At 45.1% G+C, this 23594-nt stretch overlaps 1 protein-coding gene across 1 annotated transcript in view; it reads right to left on the bottom strand.

The window, feature by feature from the left end:
* LOC142160019 (uncharacterized) overlaps positions 1-20564 on the bottom strand; it is a 50904-nt gene extending 30340 nt beyond the window's left edge. Inside the window, exons 1-6 of the mRNA XM_075214939.1 lie at positions 20518-20564; positions 14781-14933; positions 12712-12823; positions 11471-11568; positions 11195-11306; positions 8914-10402 (exon numbers count right to left, since the gene is read on the bottom strand). Coding sequence (XP_075071040.1) covers positions 8914-10402; positions 11195-11306; positions 11471-11568; positions 12712-12823; positions 14781-14816 — 1847 coding nt within the window. The 5' untranslated portion in view covers positions 14817-14933; positions 20518-20564. The remainder of the gene's footprint in view (positions 1-8913; positions 10403-11194; positions 11307-11470; positions 11569-12711; positions 12824-14780; positions 14934-20517) is intronic.
* Positions 20565-23594: the final 3030 nt, after the last annotated feature.

The raw sequence follows: 23594 nt of genomic DNA, 5'->3' as shown, positions 1-23594 counted from the left end.
GGATAATGTGCCATGAACATGACAATGGGTTCAGTGGAGAATCCCCCCCAGGATCCCTTACTGCTGCCTGAGTACTGGGAGTCTGAAGCATGTAAATGTTTTATAAGAAAAACAGTCATCAGTGTCCTGTGTCCGACATCAATTTAACAACAATTAATTTGTCCAATATATAATTAAAAGGAGCAGTTCAGAAGTTGATTAAACAACTGTCCTTAACTTTCTGAATGACGTCCAAAAGTGAAGATGAGAGGTTATTACTGTTTACAAAGGAGATTATTAATCCATCTAAGCAGAGAATTGCTGGATTCACTGGAGGTGATTCACCAACCGAAAACATACAGCCACACAGAGCATTTCAATATAAACAAATGTTTATTGGCCTAGTGCATACATAGTTACATACCCACATTCTGCTTTTGTGAAAGGCCTATCAAAGTGCGTCCTGTTTATATGTATGGTAGAAACAGTAACAACCATACCTCAAAATCCTGCCCAATATTTTAAGACATCCTTCATTCATGTCAACTATTCCTTAGTATTCACCAATAATATTGTACATTAATTCTCATTTATGTCTTAAATCATTAAGGGAAGTGAAGTGAAGGGTCACCTGGACTTTATTACTGTGTGTTACATTTCTGTTTTTATTTCATTTGCATTGTTGACTTATAAATGTGCTTTTCTGTATGAACTGTGCCTGGAAGGTGCCAAAGGCCTCACATCTAAAAATCTAAGCCAAGGTCTGACCACCATCACCTCTAAACCATTGTAAAATGTAAGTCCTTGTTTAGGGGTTGGGGAAGTCCCTGTATCCTCCTGCTACATAGGAAAGGTTGTTGTAAAGATGCACTCTTCACCCTTTGAACCTCATTTAAAATTGTACTGTGCAAATCAAAATCTTACGATCACATGCTGGAGCAATACAAGGCTAAATCCACATGATTCAAACCAAAGGTTTACATCCCTGCAGTCGCATCTCAACCCATCAAGCCACGCATGTACCTGTATAAATGAGGGCATTTATACAAAAATAGCCAAAGCGCATCACAAAAATGGGAATTTTATATTTACGTAAAATCCGTTTCTCTTAATCCATTGGGGGATACCGGGACCTTGGGGTATAGAGTAAGGATAAGCGAACACTGGTACTTTAACTTTTAGTTAAACAAAGCTCCGGCTCCTCCCCCTCTATAGCCCACCTCCTGCTAGAGCCCAGTCTATGTTTAACCAAGCCCACAGAAAGGGAGATAGAGAGAAACCAAATAAAAGAGAATAAACTTAACAACACATGATTCTCTTAACAACCAGACAACATGTCAAACAGAAGGAGAAACCAGAGCGTTAAGGGTGGGCGCTCGGTGTCCCCCAATGGATTAAGAGAAACGGATTTTACGTAAGTATAAAAATCCCATTTACTCTGTCATCCTTGGGAGACACCGGGACCTTGGGGACATCCCAAAGCTGTCTCACGGGAGGGAACGCTCAGAAGAAACGGCCCGAAGCACCTTCCTCCCAAAACTTGCATCCCTAGATGCAAACACATTAAATCTGTAAAACTTTGTGAAAGTGTGTACAGAAGACCACGCGGCCGCTTTACCCAATTGTTCACTGGAGGCACCATGGCGGGCCGCCCAGGAAGCACTTACAGATCTTGTAGAATCCCCTAGATTATCAGGGACAGGCTCCCCAGCCCCATTGTAAGCCTGACGGATAACAGCCGTAATCCACCTGTCAATGGTCACTTTAGAAGCTGGCCAGCCTCTTTTTTGATCATAAAGAATGAAAAGATCCTCAGTTTTGCGTAATTTCTGAGATCTTTTAACATAAATTCGCAAGGCACGAACAACATAAAGATAACGAATAGACTCATCGTTATCAGAAGATGAGGAATCAGATCCGGAATAACAATTTCCTGATTCAAATGAAACTTTGATACAACTTTAGGGAGGAAAGAGGGCTTGGTTCGAAGAACTGCCCTATCCTCATGAAAAACCAGCAGAGGAGGCTTGCAAAAGAAAGCAGCAAGCTCTGAAACTCTGCGTGCCGTAGAAATGGCCAAAAAAAAAAACGTTTTCAAAGTTAGAAATCCACCGTATTAAAGGGCTCAAACGGTGGATGCTGTAAAGCCCTCAACACCAAATTCAAATCCCATGGCGGAACCGGAGGAACATAAGGAGGTTGAACATGGAGAACACCTTGAATGAAATCAGGTATGACAGCAAGCTTTCTCTGAAAGAAGATCGAAAGAGATGACACCTGACCCTTAAGAGAACTAAGACGCAAACCTGCATCCAAGCCATCCTGCAAGAACCTAAATAACCTGGCCAGACGAAAAGACGTAGGATATTCCTTCTTTTCGCACCAAGCAATATAAGTCTTCCAGACTCGATGATATAGTTTGGCCGAAGCCGATTTTCCGAGCACGGAGCATGGTCTGCACCACCTGATTCGAAAAGCCCTTAGCTCTTAGGATCCTGGCCTCAACAGCCACACGGTTAAAGCCAGGCGTTACAAACCTAGATGACGAAAAGGACCCTGGGTCAGCAAGTCTGGGCGTATTGGCAACCGCCACGACTGACCCCCTGCCATGAAAAGTACGCCGGTGTACCAGGCCCTACGCGGGCAATCCGGCGCTACTAGAAGCACTGGAACACTCTCTTTCTTCACCTTTTTCAGTACTCGTGGAAGCATGGCTATCGGAGGAAAAAGGTACACTAAGCGGTACCTCCAAGGGACGGATATAGTGTCTACCGCGACTGCCTTGGGATCTCTTGCACGGGAACAGTAGCGGGGAACCTTGTGATTCAACTGAGATGCCATCATGTCGACATCCGGCTGACCCTATTTCACGACTAACTGTTGAAACACCTCCAGATGGAGAGACCATTCTCCCGGGTGCAGAGTCTGCCTGCTTAGGAAGTCTGCTTCCCAATTTTCTATTCCGGGAATGAAGATGGCCACGAGTGCTGAAACGTGAGCTTCGGCCCACAGAATTATCCTGTGAGTCTCCCTCATGGCCAAGGGACTCCTGTGCCGCCCTGATGGTTGAGATATGCCACTGCTGTGACATTGTCCGATTGAATCTTTACTGGCTTTCCCTGCAGCAAGTGTTGCGCACTTCTTAGAGCATGAAACACTGCGCGCAGTTCTAAGACATTTATTGGCAGTTTGGATTCCTTCTGAGTCCAAAGCCCCTGAAACCGAGCCTGAAGACATACAGCCCCCCAACCTCGAAGGCTGGCATCTGTTGTTATCAGAGTCCAATTCCGAATTGAGAACAGGTGTCCCCTGGTGAGATTCTGCCTGTGTAGCCACCAGAACAGCGATTGACGCGTCTGCGGAAACAGGCGAAAAACCTGACTAGCCAGATTCCGATGGGATTTGTTCCATTGCGACAGAAGTTCAAATTGAAACTGTCGTGCATGGAACTGAGCAAACTGAATCGCTTTGAATGACGATACCATCTTGCCCAGAAGTCTCATTGCAAAATGAATGGAAGGTCTCCTTGCCACCAGCAAGGATTTCACCATCCTCTGCAAGGCTAGGATCCTGTCCTGAGTAAAGAACACCCGTCTCAGACGGGTATCGGATAAGAGACCCAAAAACACCATCCGCTGGGATGGGATCAACTTGGATTTTTTGAAGTTGATAATCCAACCATTCGACTCCAGGGTCTGGATTACTACCTGAATATGCAACAGAAACTTCTCTGAAGAATATGCCTTTAAAAGTAGATCGTCCAGGTAAGGGATGATTGTAATTCCCTTGGCCCTTAGCAGAGCAGCCATAACCGCGATGATCTTGGTGAAGATTCGTGGAGCTGTGGCGAGACAGAACGAAAGAGCCTGAAATTGGAAGTGCTCTGACCGGACTGCAAACCTCAACAGGGACTGATGACCCTTCCAAATAGGCACATGGAGATATGCATCCTTGATGTCTAGAGCCACCATAAATTCTCCCTGCTCCATGCCGAGAATGACCGAGCGTAAAGACTCCATCTTGAAGTTGGGCACTGACCTGTGTGCTCAAATCCTTTAGATTGAGAATCGGTCTGAAGGAGTCGTCTGGTTTTGTCACAAGAAAAAGATTGGAATAAAACCCCAAACCTCTGAGAATGAGGAACCGGAATAATCACTCTGGACGAAAGAAGGGATTGAATCGCTTCTGTTAAAGCCAACCGTTTCCTCGGACAAGACGGAAGCCCTGTGGCGAAGAATCGTCTGTGAGGAAGACCGAGCAGATCGATCTTGTAACCCTGGTTCACCACTCCCCCAATCCAGACATCGGTAGTGGACTGACACCACCGATCCCTGAACCGCAGAAGACGGGCTCCTACCACCGACGACAGCGGAGGAGCAAAAAGGCCGTCATGCAGACTGTTTGTCTGCAGGCTTTGCAGCTGAACATCGAGCAGACAAAGTCTGACATCCCCGCTGCAAACCACCTCTGGGGCGGATGACTGGCCTGTAGAAGATTGGCCTGAGAAATATTGTCCCCAAAATCTTCTTGCGGAACGAAAGGCCCGAAATCTGGACATCCTCTGCTTGGGAGCACTGACAGGGAAGAAAGTGCTCTTACCTCCTGTTGCTTGACTAATAATGAAGTCAAGCTGCGGTCCAAACAAAACACCTCCAGAAAAAGGAATGGACTCAAGAGCCGTTTTAGACTCTACATCAGCCTCCCAGGACTTAAGCCAGAAAGTCCGACGCGCTGAAACTGCCGAGGCAAAAATGCGTGCTCCAATCAGTCCTGCTTCCATAGCAGCCTCTCCTAAATAATCTGTTGCTCTCTGAATCTGCTCCACTAATGGAAGCAGTTCAGAGGACGGCCTACCTGCTAACAAACCTTCAGACAGTTGTTCTGACCAGCGTTCAACAGCTTTGTTAACCCACGCTGATGCCAACGCAGGCCTCAAAGAAGCACCCGCTGCCACAAAAATGGACTTAAGAACGGTCTCGACCTTCTGGTCTGTACCATCCTTAAGAGTGGCCTGGTTAGGAAGAGGAATAGTAGTTACCTTTGCTAACCTTGCCAAGCTGCATCCACCTGAGGAAGCGTCTCCCATTTAGCGAGAACTTCCGGGGGAAAGGGATAACACGACTGCAGTCGCCTAGACACCTGGTACTTCCTGTCTGGGGAAGTCCAAGGTTCTGACAGCAAATCTTCCAATTGGGAAGAGGCCGGGAAAGAAAACGCCGTTTTCTTGCGCTTTACAAAAAGATAAGATTCAGCAGCCTTAGGAACTTGTACCTCAGAAATATCAAGTACCTGAAGCACAGCCTGAATTAACTCCTCCACACTCTGATGATCAGTATGAACCTCCTCCACCATAGAAGAAGCATCTATATCAAAATCCAGCGGTAACTCACCCTCTTCCTGGGAACCACAATCAGACTCATGTCCCAGAAGAGGTGCCGCCACCCTCTTCCGCTTACCTAAGGAGGAAGAAACCACCACCAAACCTTGTACCGAGGATGCAAAACCCTATACCCAGGCTGGTTCTACAGACTCCACCGGAGCAGAAACAGGCAAAACCTGAGCTGAGGAAGCTGAATCTGAGAGTTGAGCAGCCCGAGACTGTACCCTCTGAGCAAGAAGTTCCACCGTATTAAAAAGAGACCGAGCCCAGGCAAGCTCCTCCGTGTTTGAACAGGCGGCAGCTGTTTCAACAGGAGTGGTCTCCGTGGGCCGACAGGTTACACACAGAGCCTGCGCGCCTGACTGCCCAGACGGTAACTCAGTGCCGTAACTAGACATTTTGGTGCCCTGGGCGAGACAGGGTACCGGCGCCCCCCCATCTAAGTGGGAGTGGCATTTGACAAGTGGGTGTGGCCAACCTAATGTGTGGGTGTGGCTAGCACTTTACACAGAGAGAGAGAGAGACTATCATTACTGGGCGGCATAGTGGTTAGCATTGCAGAATAACAGCAATTGTACTGTTAGTTTGGCCAATGTTTGCTGCTTAAGGGACAAACTTGTTCAAGATCTGGAATTGTCTCTGTAAATTAGGGATAGTACTTTGTACCTAGGTAAGTTAGTGCAGCAAATTTTAAAGGATAGTCAACTTTTGGGGAAGTCACAACATTCACCTCTCTTTAACTAGTCCTTTTGGCATCAAATCAAATGTTAGCTTTAGTTTAGTAAGTTAGACATTCAGGCAGCCTAAAACCTCTCCATGTGGTACTAGCCAAGCAAAGAACTAACATGACACAATGAGCAGATTGACTTTTATGTGATTATGGGGGAAATCAAGCTCATTTTGGGGTCACATACATGACTATATCAGGGCATATTGCAGTTATTGCTGCTATTTTAACCAACCAACCTAAGCTACGTGACTTGCTCCACAGCAGTTGTGATGTTTTACGGCACACTTCTGCTTATCTGGGCTCTATATATTTTGGTCAAATCAAAAGTGAATCTAGAAACTGAGACCAATTGCCATTTTGTTCAAATTAACTATGCCATCAAAAAGATAGTGAAATAATCCTGTAGGTGTCATATATAACAAAAAGGTAAAGCAATTGCGCTCAATTATCTTGTAGTAAATAAAAATATTGAAGACTTCAAATGGTAATGATGTTGCGATTGTAACATGGATTAAAACAATAACATTTATTAATACATCCAAATAAATAAATAAAAGTAATGGTCATTCAATATAGTGCAAAAACATAAACATAGCAACCAGTGCTTATATTCCACACAACAAAATCCGGGGGTCCAATTGTATCAGGGCATAAGAGGCTGCTGCAAATAACCTTGTGTAAAGATAGTATGTCCTTTTGGTCCAAACAAGTGGCTATATATTGGAGGAAAAATAGGGTCCAATAGCAGACTAAAAACCAACCTCAAATAGTCCAGCAGTATGATTGGAGTCCAGCGGTGTCCTTAATCTAATTAACGGTGCAGGGATCCCAGTTCTATTGCACAGCGCTGACCGCGCTCACGAGGTAAATCCTCGGTGTCATATATAAAATTTGCCAAAAGCATACCTTTAATAGCTTGGCGCTTCTGCCCGCAGTGGAACAAGCAGGAAGTTCGGCATTCAAATGCCGGACTTCCTGTCAGTGGAACGCATATGCGTTCCACTGACAGGAAGTCCGGCATTTGAATGCCGAACTTCCTGCTTTCGGTGGAACGCACATGCGTTCCACTGCGGGCAGAAGTGCCAAGCTATTCCAGGTATTGAGGAATCGATTGTTGCTTGGGTATCGGGCAGCTGCGCCCCCTTGGGCTTGCGCCCGGGGCGGTCGCACCGCCCGCACCGCCGTCGTTACGGCTCTGCGGTAACTTAACGTGACAGACAGCACAGGTGAAACTTAGCATAGTAAAACCAGCCCTACTACGCAGATTTTTCCCTCTCCGACATATTAACATTTGGGACAAAAACAGTACAGTGAAATACACACAATACAGATAACAAGCAGCACACAAACTAGAAAAGAAAGTGAGCCTGCGATACAGCCAAAAGATCCTCAATATATAAAAATGCAAACGTTTTACAAACCACCCCCAACCCTTTACCTTACAGTATACAGGATAGAAAAGGGGAGCTCGAGCTTTTAAAATGGCCGTCTACTCTGGTGTCTGCACACGAGAAGCGAGAGACCACCACGGGGGAAGTGCTCAAGAAGAAACCACTCCCCCCAGGGCCCAGCTCTGGACTGGCTATCGTCCAAGTATGACAATCACCTCAACCAATCCAGAGCCTAGCAGGGCTCACCGAGATAGTGACCCTAGCCTGACCCTATTCCAAGCTAAAGCTAATCAAAACTAAATGACTGCTTTTAGTAAAAAGCAGCCAGCTCAGGGAACCACTGTGTTTTCTACCCCCCCTCTCTCAGCAATATGCTTAGAGAGGGTTTCACTTACCTGCTGCCAACCCTCCAGACACAGTGTTGTGCCTGTAGCTTCTGCTATCTGCACAGGAGGATGGACACAGCCTGCGGCGACTGTGCCCGGCTCCTTGGAGGGCTCCAACATCGGAAGAGGGAGCAGGCAGAAAGGAGGCACCTTCACAGCACCTCCGTTCCCCCCCCCCCGCAGACAGTGCACAGCCATCCACGCTGTGCGCTACACAGAGACATCCCCCATCACTGCATCTCACTCTCCCCGCCAGCCGCAGCCACGGGAGAGCTGTAGTAAAAACCGCAGGGAGGAAAAAGAGGTCAGACCACCCCAAATTCCTCCCCAGCAGCCGGGAGCTCTGACTGACAGCCGACTACGCAGACATTAGTCTCCGATAATAAAGAAAAATAAACTGAAATAAAAGTAAAAATGGCTGCTAAGCAGCCCCGTGCACAGCCTGTTCGCCGGGCACTTAAACTAGACTGGGCTCTAGCAGCAGGTGGGGTATAGAGGGGGAGGAGCCGGAGCCTTGTTTAACTAAAAGTTAAAGTGCCAGTGTTCGCCTGGCACTCTATGCCCCAAGGTCCCGGTGTCCACCAAGGATGACAGAGAAATTACAATCTTGCAGCATCAAAATTAACCCACAGTGAGATAGTGACTATTACTGAACTAATCATCACACCCTTTAATTAAGGAGCATGACCAAACATAATATAATTGTGACCCAGATCTCACATATATTGCCAGCCCATTGCTGGCTTAAAATATAACATAGAACTCTATTTATAAACAATATGGTCTGTTACCATAGAGAGTGATGTCACATGGGGATCAGGTTCAGTTATATGTGGATGACATGCATGTCCATGGATGGTAATTAACTTCTAACACATTAATATACTGTGTAACAATATTTTTCAACTACCCTACAAAACAGTGATGTTAATATACCTTTGGGTATAATGTATTTATGCCTGTTTTTATCATTTACATTAATAATATCAATAATAACATTTACGTTGCTGCACCGTTTCATGTCTTGAATAAGCTTATAGAAATTGCTTTCCTCCCTCGTGAGTTTTCTGATGTGAAGCAAGAACTGATTTCTGTCTAAAACATTTCCCACACTCCAAACATAGAAATGGTTTCTCACCTGTGTGAGTTCTCTTATGTTCAACAAGAATCGATTTATATGTAAAACATTTCCCACACTCCGAACATGGAAATGGTTTTTCACCTGTGTGAGTTCTCTGATGGGTAATAAGAGCTGATTTACGTGTAAAACATTTCCCACACTCAGAACATGGAAATGGTTTCTCACCCGTGTGAGCTTTCTGATGTTCAACAAGACCTACTTTATTTGTAAAACATTGCCCACACTCCGAACATGGAAATGGTTTCTCACCTGTATGAGTTCTCTGATGTGAAACAAGACTGGCTTTATCTGTAAAATATTTCCCACACTCAGAACATGGAAATGGTTTCTCACCTGTGTGAGTTCTCTGATGGGTAATAAGAGCTGGTTTACGTGTAAAACATTTCCCACACTCCAAACATGGAAAAGGTTTCTCATCCGTGTGAGCTTTCTGATGGTCAATAAGACCTGCTCTATATGAAAAACATTTCCCACACTCAGAACATGGAAATGGTTTCTCACCAGTGTGAGTTCTCTGATGACTAATAAGAGCGGAATTCTGTCCAAAACATTTCCCACACTCCGAACATGAAAATGGTTTCTCACCAGTGTGAGTTCTCTGATGTCTAACAAGAGCAGGTTTGTGTGTGAAACATTTCCCACACCCAGAACATGGAAATGGTTTCTCACCAGTGTGAGTTCTCTGATGTAAAGCAAGATCTGCTTTAAATGAAAAACATTTCCCACACTCAGAACATGGAAAAGGTTTCTCACCTGTGTGAGTTCTCTGATGAGTAACAAGACCTGATTTCTGTGTAAAACATTTCTCACACTCAGAACATGAAAACGGCTTCTCACCTGTGTGAGTTCGCTGATGTAAAGCAAGATCTGATTTAAATGTAAAACATTTCCCACACGCCAAACATGCAAATGGTTTCTCACCAGTGTGAGTTCTCTGATGTCTAACAAGAGTAGGTTTGTTTGTGAAACATTTCCCACATCCAGAACATGAAAACGGCTTCTCACCTGTGTGAATTCTTTGATGAGAAACAAGAGCTGATTTCTGTGTAAAACCTTTCCCACACTCCAAACATGGAAATGGTTTCTCACCTGTGTGAGTTCTCTGATGTCTAACATAAATAGACTTACTTCTAAAACATTTACCGCATTCAGAACAAGGAAACGTTCTATCACCTGTTTGATCTGTACTATCTATAGCAATATCTAAGATGTCAAAAGAACATTCCCCGTGGTTGGAGTAAACAGATGATATATCTACACTGGGAAGTACTGGATGTATATTTTGATTAATGGAATCTTCTTCTGGAGAATCTTGTGTGATGTTATCTTCTATTTTAAAATCTGGAGACAAAATGAGGCATCCCTGTGAGGTATTCCTGCTTTTGGGTCCATCAACTGGAAAAAAATGTATGGAAAAAGACATTTTTATTTTTTTTTTCATTTTATACTATTAAGAAGTTCAAATTGTTCAGTTCTTTTAGTTTGATAAGCAAACTACTAACACTGTATTACAATTTTAAATGTACAAATTGCAAACATGACTATTTTGGTGAACAAATAAACCATTAGTTTAAAATATACAACTGTGTTTCAAATCACATAGCATAGACCCAGCCACAGGGAAATGTAGATTGCACAGCAAGATTAGATAACTTCACCCAATATGCAGACATTGGTGAGCAACATTTCTCAAGTATACACATTGCCTAGAGAGCCCCATAGGACACAGGAAGCCTCTTTTGCTTTTGATATTATCCAACCACAATGTCCATGCAGACACTGCCATCAAAACACTGATATTGTGGAAACAGAGTAGATATGGGCTAAATTAGCAGCATGTCCTGCCCCATGCAAATACACCATTCAAAATCCTCCAGATGGACACATAGGTAGCAAATGAAAACAAGGCAGCAGTTTGAATATATCCCTCTACTCAACCTCTGGTAGCCTAGTCCCACACCCAGTGTTATGCTACTAATTTAGGCTGGATTGTGGCTAGTAACTCACACGGAAATGATTTCGAGAGGAGAGCAGGCGTCTACTAGAGGCTGATGGCTCCTTCATTAGGGAGATATTTTCTCTCCATTAGTTTGTACTGACAGAAAAGGGTGCAGAATAAGATATTGCTTTAGTGATTATAAAAGGAGAATATGTGACTCTCTTCTATAATAAGTGTGTATTACTCACCTGTGCTGATATCTGTAGGGATTTCCTCCTCCTTACAGTGCTGATCACCCCTCACATACTTCTCTTCTTCTCCATCTATAACTTCTACCTTAATATTAGTCAGATCTTGACCCTAAATATCCCACAAAACAATAAAATAACACTTTAATAAAGTATAATTTAATAAAATTAGATACAGGAGAAGAATATCAGTTCTATAAGCTACACACAACTTCTCTAGAGATCATATAGTGACAAGTCACTTTGGTATTTGATGAGACCCTAAATTCCATCTACCTGACACTCCTGTGTGATCCTGAGATTTTCCTCTGTACAATCCTGTGAATAAAGAGGACGGAGACATCTATCTGGGGTATTTCTGTTACTGGATCCATCTGCAGAAGACACACAATGAGTGAATACAATGTTTATATGTGATCATCAGATGTTGTGTGTACATTAATCTAAGCAACAATTACTTCCTGTGCTACATTTAATAATTATAAGGAGGCATCAGTGGTGAGAGCAGGATGTCTAACTGAAAATAAAGGTCATGTCTGCTTGGTATCCGCTCTCGCCAGGACAAGTTATATTAACTGTATATGTAACATGGTGACACTATGAATATATGTAGACATCAGAATGTATGAATATCTCAGTAATAAGAGGTTTGTTTTTATAACACAGAGTCATCTTCAATATCAGTGTAAAATCATTGCTAGTGAATTTGTTAGAGAGAGGTGCTACCTCGCAAACAAAAGTAATATATCCAGAACATGTATCGTGTAGGTGAGTTTACCATTCTTAAATGTTGCCAGGTTGGTTCTCTGGGCACCATTGTAATGTGTACCATGCCCTCTAAAAGTGCTGTTAGGGACAATGGGGACCGGCCCCAGAGAGAATGTTGGTGCCTTCATAGGAAATGCTGGTCAGCTGGAGGCATAATTTCACCCAGAAAGACTGGAAAGCGTTAAAATGGGAGATACCCAGATATCCGGATAATACTGCCTCTTTGTATGGACATTTGTTGCCCCATCGTTGAACAGCACTGCCAAGCAGACTTCCTGGAGACAAGCACTGCACGAAGCCTGTAGACTATGTGTTGGCTGAGGGGGAGCTTGTGACAACTCCTCTACTAGGCAGGTCTCAATCCAGCCTTTTCTATCTAAGCATCTCATGGCTATTGCATTTTAATGGTGTTTAAAGCATATAGGTCAGTGTAGGACCTGCATATATTGAGGTGCCTTTGACGCTGGGATGCAGACGCAAATGTTTTGATCAAAATCTGAACTAATACCTCATGTTTTCATTTTGCTACATACACACAGACAAGCGGTGTTAAGAATAAGTACTGACAACGAATGTCTTTTTGTTTTGTACACATATAAGGGCATTTATATTGCGACGCAGCTGGTACCATATATAATATGGGATATACCGAGCGCAGGCTTCTTCCCTCAGGGTGTAGAATAAGACTGTTGTAGTGATTGAACAAAGAGATTTTGTGACTATTTATACAATAAGTGTTTATTACTCACATGTGCTGATATCTGTAGGGAATTCCTCCTCCTTACACCGCTGATCATCTGTAACATACATCTCTTCTTCTCTCTTTATAATTTCTACCTTAATAATAGTCAGATCTTCACCCTAATTAACGCACAAACAATAAAATAATACTTTAATAATGTCTGATATCAATAAATTAGATTAAACAGTTGAATATCAGTGTATACGATACACAGGTGCTCTACAGATCATATTGTAATAAGTTGCTTTGGTATTTGATGAGACCCTATATTCCATCTATTTGGTACTCCTGTGAGATACCTTTGATTTTCCACTGTACAACCTGTGAATAAAGAGGACGGGGACATCTCTCTAGAGCAGGCCTGCCCAACCTGCGGCCCTCCAGATGTTGTGAAACTACAAGTCCCAGCATGCCCTTCCAGCTATTAACAGGTTGTCTACTGGCAAAGCATGCTGGGGCTTGTAGTTTCACAACACCTGAAGGGCCGCAGGTTGGACAGGCCTGCTCTAGAGTATTTCTTTAGTGGATCTAGCTGTAGGAGACACACAGTGACTGAATACACTGTTTATATGTGATGGTCAGACGATAAGTGTATCTATGGTGTACTCTTTTCGCTCTATACTTCCTCCCTTGGAGCTCTCATCTCTTCGTTCGGTCTTCAGTATCACCTATATGCTGATGATATTCAACTCTACATCTCTTCTCCTGATATTTTCTCCTCCCTTCTCTCTCGTGTAACTGACTGCCTCTCAGCCATCTCCTCCTGGATGTCTTCACGCTTTCTTAAAATTAACATCTCCAAAACTGAACTCATTGTCTTTCCCCCACCCAGACTCCCTTTCCACCATGACCTCTCTATAATTGTTAACAACTCCACTATCTCCTCTGTCACCCAACTCCGCTGCCTAGGAGTCACTCTTGACTCCTCTCTCTTTTGCCCCCCACATTCAATCCCTTGCCCAAGCCTGTCGCTTCCAACTCCGTAACATTGCCTGCATCCGTCCTTTCCTCTCTCAAAATGCCACCAAAACTGTCATCCATGCTCTTATCATCTCCCGCCTCGACTACTGCAACCTCCTCCTTACTGCTCCCACCTCGCCCCCCTCCGCTCTATACTTAATACGGCTGCGAGACTCATCTTCCTCTCACGCCGCTCCTCCTCTGCCTCGCCTTACACTGGCTCCCCTTCCCCTACAGAATAATTTTCAAACTCCTCAGCACCACTTACAAGGCTCTCTCCCAGTCTACTGCCCCTTATATCTCTAACCTCCTCTCCATTCACACTCCCGCCCGCTCCCTGCGCTCGGCCAATGATCGCCGCCTCTCCTCCACTCCGAATACCTCTTCCCACTCTAGAATACAAGACTTCTCCCGAGCTGCCCCCCTTCACTGGAACGACCTCCCTCGCTCCATCCGTCTCTCACCCAATCTGTGCTCCTTCAAGCGGGCACTTAAAACTCATCTGTTCCTTAAGGCCTACCAACCAACCACTTAACCTCTCACTTCTTCTGTTTCTCCCTGGCTCCTTTTTACTCTCCCCTTTGCTTCACTGGCTCCCTCTTGTGCCTGATTTTGTCTACCCTCCCTTAGGATGTAAGCTCGTATGAGCAGGGCCCCTCTCCCCTCCTGTCTCCACACCTGTTCTTCCGCTTCTTCTTTACAGTATTTGCCTGCCTGGAGTTTCTGAAGTTCTGGTACTTTGTGTTTATTGTTCTGTATTGTTTTACCCTGTATAGTGTACTGTTTGTGCTGTGTACGGCGCTGCGGAAACCTTGTGGCGCCTAACAAATAAACGATAATAATAATAATAATAATAATAATATGGGGCCCTAAAAATTCCTTTTTCTTTTACAATAAATCAAAGTCTCTGCTTATCTAGTGATGTGAGGGTCTGGTGATTCTCCATCATTATGTCCTTACATTGCCTTGTGTTCCTCTAAATATCTCCACTCTTGCATGGACAAACAAAAAGAGACATCCTCACACCTTTTAGGGACCCGACGTCCACGATGTTACAGTCATCATCCAGACACATCTCTTAGTGTTACTATATAATATCCCAATCCCAACAGTCACCTCTCCAGTCAGCAGCTCATTGTCTCTCTGATGCATTGAGGTATGTGGAGGCAACGAGATGTTTCTCTGGGTCCTGCTCAATCCCCCATACACTCAGGTATGGCTGTTGGGTGTCTCACGTTCACTAGATGTCTTCTTCACTATTGTATAATCCTGTGTATCGAGAGAGAGGAAAAAAAAAAAGGTAAAATGATACCTGACCTATTATGAGTTTTTTTTATGGGTTAATTGTGTACAATATACAAAAAGGACTATTATACAAATGCAAACACTATTTTGTAAGCATTTCCTATATACACTCTCTAGTAAAGTGTATATAGCATTTAACGCTTCTGCCATCTTCTGTGGGCAGGCAGTTCTGAGTCCTCTGTCTAGGGCTTTGAACAGAGTAGTGTCAACAGCAAGATGATGTGGCGGAGGGGGCTGGACAGAAATAGGGGGCTCAGAACGGCCGAACCATTGAATACAGCATCACGAAGGGTGGCGCTTCTTTCCCAAAACCTCTCAGCTCTCCAGTGAGGTCCCTGTATTGTTTTAATTTTTACGTTCAGGGACATGTCTTTTTTTTACACCATGTGCCCTAAAAAGACTAATAAGATAAAAAACACAAAATTGTTCACAGGGTTCAGTCAATTCAGCCCTTCTTTAAAAAAAGTAGACTCTCTTAATCCCAGATCTTGGAATGTCTTCAGAACCCCTTCACCATTAGGCTAGGGATGTCCATTTACCTTGGGATTCACTGAAGCTTCTCCATGGGGACCAGATTCTTCTGTCACCCACAAGGAGGGACATCAAGGTTTTGGGGAGGTGGGACCTTATGGCCACACTACCTCCTTAGATGTAAGGGATATGGAGCATAAATTCTTACAGAAAAAGAACAAATGATTATGATGTTAGAACTTCTACACTGTTAGGAACTTACCTTGTCCCCGTTCCGCTGCGCTGTCAGCGGGAGCTGACAGCGGTGTCCATATCTTCAGCGCTGCTTCTGTTAGCGCTGCCGCACTTCCGGCTTCTCTCTGCTGCTGATCATGTGACTCCTGGGCGGGGAATTCAAACTCCTATATCTTCCCTGCTCTGACACGCTGCCTGTGTCAGAGCAATGTGTTTCCTGTTCCTGGCTACAGTTCCTGTGTCCTGACTCCTGTGATCCTGCCCCCTGTTCACCCCTCTATTCCTCCTACTCCTGTGTACCTACCTGGCTGTGACCGACTATTCTCTGGATCTCCCTCTGGCACCGTATACCTGATACCTTCTGTGTACCGACCCGGCTGTGTTACCGAATATTCTCTGATCTCCCTCTGGCACCGTATACCTGATACCTTCTGTGTACCGACCCGGCTGTGTTACCGACTATTCTCTGGATCTCCCTCTGGCACCGTATACCTGATACCTTCTGTGTACCGACCCGGCTGTGTTACCGACTATTCTCTGGATCCTGCCACGCACCCATTGCCTCCGTGCATCTACCGGTTACTGTTCCAGACCTACTACGCCTGGAATTCACGGTTAGTGCCTGTACTTGCACCGCATTGTCTATTTTCTTGTCTGCCTGCCATCGCTTAGAACTTTCTCCCTTACGTCAGTAGGCTAATCTGGGGGCCGCGACCTGCGGTTCTTCGGCAGCTAAGCCCACACTACCTTGTGGTGGTTCTTGGTGAAGACCGGAAGGCCGTTAGACTCCGCGCCCTAGGTAAGCCTGTGCTAATACTGACTAAGGCATCAAAATCGTAACATACACCAAGATTGAGATCCCATGGTGCCACAAAGGATTTGCATGGAAGTCAAAAAATCTCTTTGCCTCTTGAAAGAAAATCATGATTTAATCATCTATATTAACCTTGTGTTCAGACATACATTCAGTGCGGATACCTGTACAGTACATTCAATGTACTAAGAGCAAGTCCTTTCTGCAAACCTTCTTAAAGAAAATTCAGTATCTGTGGTATGCTGGCATCTTGTGCAATGATTTATTTGGACTTGCACAAATCTATAAAAGGTTATAAAAACTTTGTAGTATGCAATAGAATGGTTCTTCCTTGCTTGCTTGTAGTAATACTTCAATCATTTGTCAGAGACACCAAGTCTTCAACAGTGCCTGCTCAATCTTTACACCATCAGAGCGACTTTCTGGATTCGGGTGAAGAACAGGTCCCTGATGTAGGAGATCTGGCCGAACTGGTAGATGCCACGATTGTTTCATAAGCCTCTCCCAAATTTCTTTATTATCTTCAATGTACGTGCAATTAGCGGAACAGGAGGAAACACTTACCGCAGTTTGAATGTCCAAGGGGATGCAAGTGCATATATCTTCTTTTTTTGAGTGCTTGTGAAAGGAGTAAAATACCTTCACCCTACTGTTTGGCTTGTCACGATCAAATCTATTTGTGGGATCCCGAAATTCTATTATTTGCTGAAACACTTCCCTGTTCAATGCCCATTCGCATGGATAGATCTGATAAGGTAATCCACCATCTTGATGCCTTTTCCCACAATGTGAATTGCCGAGAGGGACTTCAGATTGTTTTCTGCCGAGAATATGATTGTCGATATCTCTGCTACCATGCATTTGCTCTTGGTGCCTACTTGTCTATTTTCGAAAGCCACCACCATCCGATTGTTTGACAATATTCTTCGATGTCACAATTGAAGCATACAACTTTGTAATGCATGTCACACTGCTCTCGCTTCCAGGATAGTTGCATGTGGGCTCTTTTGCTTTTGTCTCCATGAACCTTGCATTACTTCTGTCTTAAAATGAGCTCCCCATCCTTTGGAGCATGAATCTGTAGTTACCAGAGTCCATTCTGGTTCTGAGAGGGGTATTCTGGTTTCCTTTGATGTTAGGTCCTGTCACCATTCCAAATATCTCTGTGTGTTCTGTGTAAGCCTCAGAGGTTGGTGCAATGAGTTGGGTTGTGATCCCTTTGTATAAGTACTTATAGCCAGTGTTTTCTCTCTCTCTGTACTTCCAGGAATTGGATCCATTAGGACAGCAGTTGACTTTTGCTGAAGTTTATTATCCAGACACAACCCTACAAAAATGCAATTACCTTGAGTGTCTTTGTTTTGACACTGTGCTCTGATGTTTCTATTACCAGAATATCGATCAGCTATGGCCACACTGCAAATCCCTGTTTCCTGAAAGCAGCCATCAGGACCACCAACACCTTTGTGATTGTTATGGGAGAAGTTGAGAGACCAAATGGTAGGCACGTAAACTGGAAATAGTGTTCTCTACTGATAAATCTAAGGAACAGATAATGCTGTGGTGCAATAGGAATGTGAACAGGTTATAGACTCCATGTGGAAATACCTTACTTGTCTTTACAAACTGATTGAGTCTTCTCAGATCCAGAACAGTTTAAAAGTCTGACTCTTTCTCTACCAGAAATAGTTTGGAGTAAAAGTATTTCCCCCCTCTGATTGTTTGGTACTAGACATATTACTTGTTTCTCTAACAGTGTTTGTGGACGGATGTAAAATACCTTCCTTTGTACCAACGAGTATGAGTTCTGTACTCTTATAGAAAATAATTTAACTTGGGTACCTTGTGTAATTCTATTTTGTACCCACGGTTTACAATGTCCTGGACCCAGCAGTCCTGTGTCCACATACATTAAAATCCCTTCATCCACCTGGGTTGTTGAGGACTGGATCAAACCAAGGTCAGAGATTTCTTCGTTGTCTAAAGGAATGAAAGGGCTCGCTGGATTGCTCACGTGATATATTATTTGTCCATATAATAAGTTCTGGCTCTCTTGAGGAAGACACAGAAAAGAGGATTTTATATTCACGATAAATCCATTTCTCTGATTCCATCTGGGGTACACTGCTACCACGGGGTGGTATGAGTGGAACATGGAGTAGACACTCAATTAGTTAATTTCTTGTCGACAGGTTTATCCCCCCTGCAACACTGTATAATACAAATGCCACAACGAAGGAAACTCAAAACCCGAAGAATAACAGCAGAAGGGAGGGAGCGCAGATGGAATCAGAAAAATGGATTTATCGCGAGTATAAAATTCTCTTTTCTCTTTCATCCACCTGGGGGACCCTGCTACCATGGGGACGTTCTAAAGCAGGCCCCCAAGGGAAGGACCTCTCTGACAGTCTGGCCTGCAAAACAATGCAGACAAAATTGGGGATGCAAAAATATTAAATTGATAAAACTTAGTGAAGGTATGGACAGAGGACTAGGTGGCTGCCCGGCAGAGCTGATCCGCTGATGTCCTGTTATGCACAGCCCTAAAAGCCCCCCACCGAGCGGGTGGAATGGGCGGCAATATGACTAGGCGCAGGTCAATCGGAACTGACATTGGCCTGCTTGATAGTGGACATAATCCACCTTGCAATGGTCTGCAGAGAAGTCGGCCAGGCCCGTTTATTGGCCTCAAATAGCACGAACAGAGAGTCAGCCCGTCGAATGGACGATGTCCGTTTCACATAAATGCAGAGGGCACAAACCACATCCAAATAAGCAGAGGAGTAAGGGCTCGAAAAGGCAGCCACCTCCTGGAAGACTAGGACCACAATCTCCTGGTACAAGTGAAAACCTGAAACCACTTTTGACTGAAAGAAAGAAACTATTCTTAACACAGCATTGCCATCGTGGAAGAAGAGATAGGGGAACAAACAAGAAAGGGCCCAAATCTCCGACACCCGCCGTTCAAAAGCAATAGCCAGGAGAAATACCAACTGTCACGTAGGAATCTGAATTCAGTTGAGCCCAATGGTTCAAAAGGAGATCCAAGTTCATGCAGAACCCCTTGAAGGAAGGTCCGCACATCCGGAATATCTGTTATTTTCGTTTAGAAAAATATAGATAAAGCTGACACTTGAACCTTTAGGGAACCAAGTTGTAGACCTGGGTCCAAGGCATCCTGAGGAAAGGTCAGGACCCGGGAAAGAGGAAAATCAGCCTTGAGGCAGACTCTTCGTTCACACGTAATGTAGGCGTGCCACACCCAATAGTAGATGGGGGCTGAGGTCAGTTACCTGTCAAACACTACAAAGAGCGCTGAATGCAAGAAGCAAACCCAGCTACTCTGTCACTGCCCTACGAAGTCTGTTGAATAGATAGAAAAAAAGAAGACAAGGAAGGGATGGTGGAGTCACATTATAAACCTTATGGGGGGGTCAACCTTTTTTTCCTGCCTCTACTCATCTGGTTAAGGAATAACACATTTGTGGGGCTGTCATTGAGTCTGTAAGGAAATGTGACTTTCTTTGACAGATGATATAGAGCAAAGCTCTGCAATATGGTTGTATGTCTACAGAGCGTGTCTGACATCAGGGATGATGAGTGCACTCACCATGGGGGTGGGGTGAGGTAGGGTGCCCTGAATTCTGTCTTTCATGTAACAACCTCTCTATCATAACTGGGAATGTAGTGAAGAATCCGAGCACAAGGGAAATAGATCCTGGGAACCCAGGAACCAGGAGACACCACAATAACATGAGGATGAGACACAAGGGGGGGATGTGGCCCCTTACACTGAGCAGGTTACACACTGCTGGAGGGGGCCACGTGACTGACACCACGTGATCCAAGATGGCGGCGGCCGTTATAATAACATAACACCACAGACTGCTCCGCTGGTAACATAATAAGATGAGACCAGAGTCTGCTAAATATGTTTTATACAATGTGACTATAGTCTGCCCACCTGTATATTAATAACAGCCAGAAACTAGACTCTATTCCCTGTATAATCATAGTAGATATCATCACCTGCAGCGACACCACGATGTCTCCTCTCTGCTTCCTCCTACTCAACGGTCACCAGGATGGGTGAGGAAACGTCACTTCCGGTCTTTGGAACGCACAGACCGGACGTCGAGTGGAACGCACAGACCGGACGTTGAGTGGAACGCACAGGTCAGCTGTGTATTATCTTCCCCAGTGACTGCGGGGGCTTAGTCCCCACATAGATATATAACCAACCAGACACCTCATAGCTCAGTGATTTCTATCTCAGACTCATATACTCATTTTGCTCATCTCATTGTCTCATAATGGTGCCTCACACCTCTTACCTCATAATGCCGCCTCACACCTCTTACCTCATAATGCCGCCTCACACCTCTTACCTCATAATGCTGCCTCACACCTCTTACCTCATAATGCTGCCTCATACCTCTCACCTCATAATGCTGCCTCCCATCTCTTACCTCATAATGCTGCCTCACACCTCTCCCCTCATAATGCTGCAACACACTGCTCACCTAATAATGCTGCTTAACACCTCATACCTCATAATACTGCCTCAAACCTCTTACCTCATAATGCTGCCTCTCACCTCTTGTCTCATAATACTGCCTCACACCTCATAATGCCGCCTCACACCTCTCACCTCATAATGCCGCCTCACACCTCTCCCCTCATAATGCAGCCTCACACCTCTCACCTCTCACCTCATAATGCCGCCTCACACCTCTCACCTCATAATGCCGCCTCACACCTCGCCCCTCATAATGCTGCCTCACACCTCTCACCTCATAATGCCGCCTAACATCTCTTACCTCATAATGCCGCCTAACAGCTCTTACCTCATAATGCCGGCTCACACCTCTTACCTCATAATGCCGCCTCACACCTCTTACCACATAATGCCGCCTCACACCTCTTACCTCACAATGCCGCCTCACACCTCTTACCTCATAATGCCGCCTCACACCTCTTACCTCATAATGCCGCCTCACACCTCATAATGCCGCCTCACACCTATCATCTCATAATGCCACCTCACACCTCGCCCCTCATAATGCCGCCTCACACCTCTCACCTCATAATGCCGCCTCACACCTCTTACCTCATAATGCCGCCTCACACCTCATAATGCCGCCTCACACCTATCATCTCATAATGCCACCTCACACCTCGCCCCTCATAATGCCGCCTCACACCTCTCACCTCATAATGCCGCCTAACATCTCTTACCTCATAATGCCGCCTAACATCTCTCACCTCATAATGCCGCCTCACACCTCTCCCCTCATAATGCCGGCTCACACCTCTTACCTCATAATGCCGCCTCACACCACTCTCCTCACAATGCCGCCTCACACCTCTTACCTCATAATGCTGCCTCATACCTCTCACCTCATAATGCTGCCTCACACCTCAATGCTGCCTCACACCTCTCCCCTCATAATGCCGCCTCACACCTCGACCCTCATAATGCCGTCTAACATCTCTTACCTCATAATGCCGCCTCACACCTCTCACCTCATAATGCCGCCTAACAGCTCTTACCTCATAATGCTGCCTCACACCTCTTACCTCATAATGCCGCCTCACACCTCATACCTCATAATGCCGCCTCACACCTCATAATGCCGCCTCACACCTATCACCTCATAATGCCACCTCACACCTCGCCCCTCATAATGCTGCCTCACACCTCTCACCTCATAATGCCGCCTAACATCTCTTACCTCATAATGCCGCCTAACATCTCTCACCTCATAATGCCGCCTCACACCTCTCCCCTCAGAATGCCGCCTCACACCTCTCCCCTCAGAATGCCGCCTCACACCTCGCCCCTCATAATGCTGCCTCACACCTCTCACCTCATAATGCCGCCTAACATCTCTTACCTCATAATGCCGCCTAACAGCTCTTACCTCATAATGCCGCCTCATACCTCTTACCTCATAATGCCGCCTCACACCTCTTACCTCATAATGCCGCCTCACACCTCATACCTCATAATGCCGCCTCACACCTCTTACCTCATAATGCCGCCTCACACCTCATACCTCATAATGCCGCCTCACACCTCATAATGCCGCCTCACACCTATCACCTCATGATGCCACCTCACACCTCTCACCTCATAATGCCGCCTCACACCTCATAATGCCGCCTCACACCTATCACCTCATAATGCCACCTCACCCCTCATAATGCTGCCTCACGCCTCTCACCTCATAATGCCGCCTAACATCTCTTACCTCATAATGCCGCCTAACATCTCTCACCTCATAATGCCGCCTCACACCTCTCCCCTCATAATGCCGCCTCACACCTCGCCCCTCATAATGCTGCCTCACACCTCTCACCTCATAATGCCGCCTAACATCTCTTACCTCATAATGCCGCCTAACAGCTCTTACCTCATAATGCCGGCTCACACCTCTTACCTCATAATGCCGCCTCACACCACTCTCCTCACAATGCCGCCTCACAGCTCTTACCTCATAATGCTGCCTCATACCTCTCACCTCATAATGCTGCCTCCCATCTCTTACCTCATAATGCTGCCTCACACCTCTCACCTCAATGCTGCCTCACACCTCTCACCTCATAATGCTGCCTCACACCTCTTTCCTCATAATGCTGCCTCACACCTCTCCCCTCATAATGCTGCCTCACACCTCTTATCTCATAATGCCTGCAACACACTGCTCACCTCTAGTACCAGGATGGACATTAACTCTTATGCTCTGGTGTGAGATTAGAATGGTTGACAGACAACAATTGTAAAAAGAATAATACAAATGTTTATTATAAAAGATACATATAAATGCAATAGATATTTAGCTGTTGAATATTATTTAATTGCTGAGAAATGTCTTGATCTGAGGAGCCCGTTGCTTTGATCACACTCAGTGAAATCAGGATGACTTGTAGGACACAGTTTTCTCAACAATATCCCAACTGAAGGTAAAGCCAGGTGGGTTATGGCTAAGGATCAAGTTCCAGGACACAGGTGAGGGGCTGACTGCTATCCTATATCTGGAGATGGGGAAGGCCAATTAGTATTCATTGTCCTCCACAGGACTTGACCAGACATTAGTCAGTAA

This window comes from Mixophyes fleayi, chromosome 6, assembly GCF_038048845.1.
Source record: "Mixophyes fleayi isolate aMixFle1 chromosome 6, aMixFle1.hap1, whole genome shotgun sequence".
Classification (NCBI taxonomy): domain Eukaryota; kingdom Metazoa; phylum Chordata; class Amphibia; order Anura; family Limnodynastidae; genus Mixophyes; species Mixophyes fleayi.
Note: the sequence above shows the minus strand (reverse complement) of the source record. Positions and strands in the feature narration are given on the sequence as shown.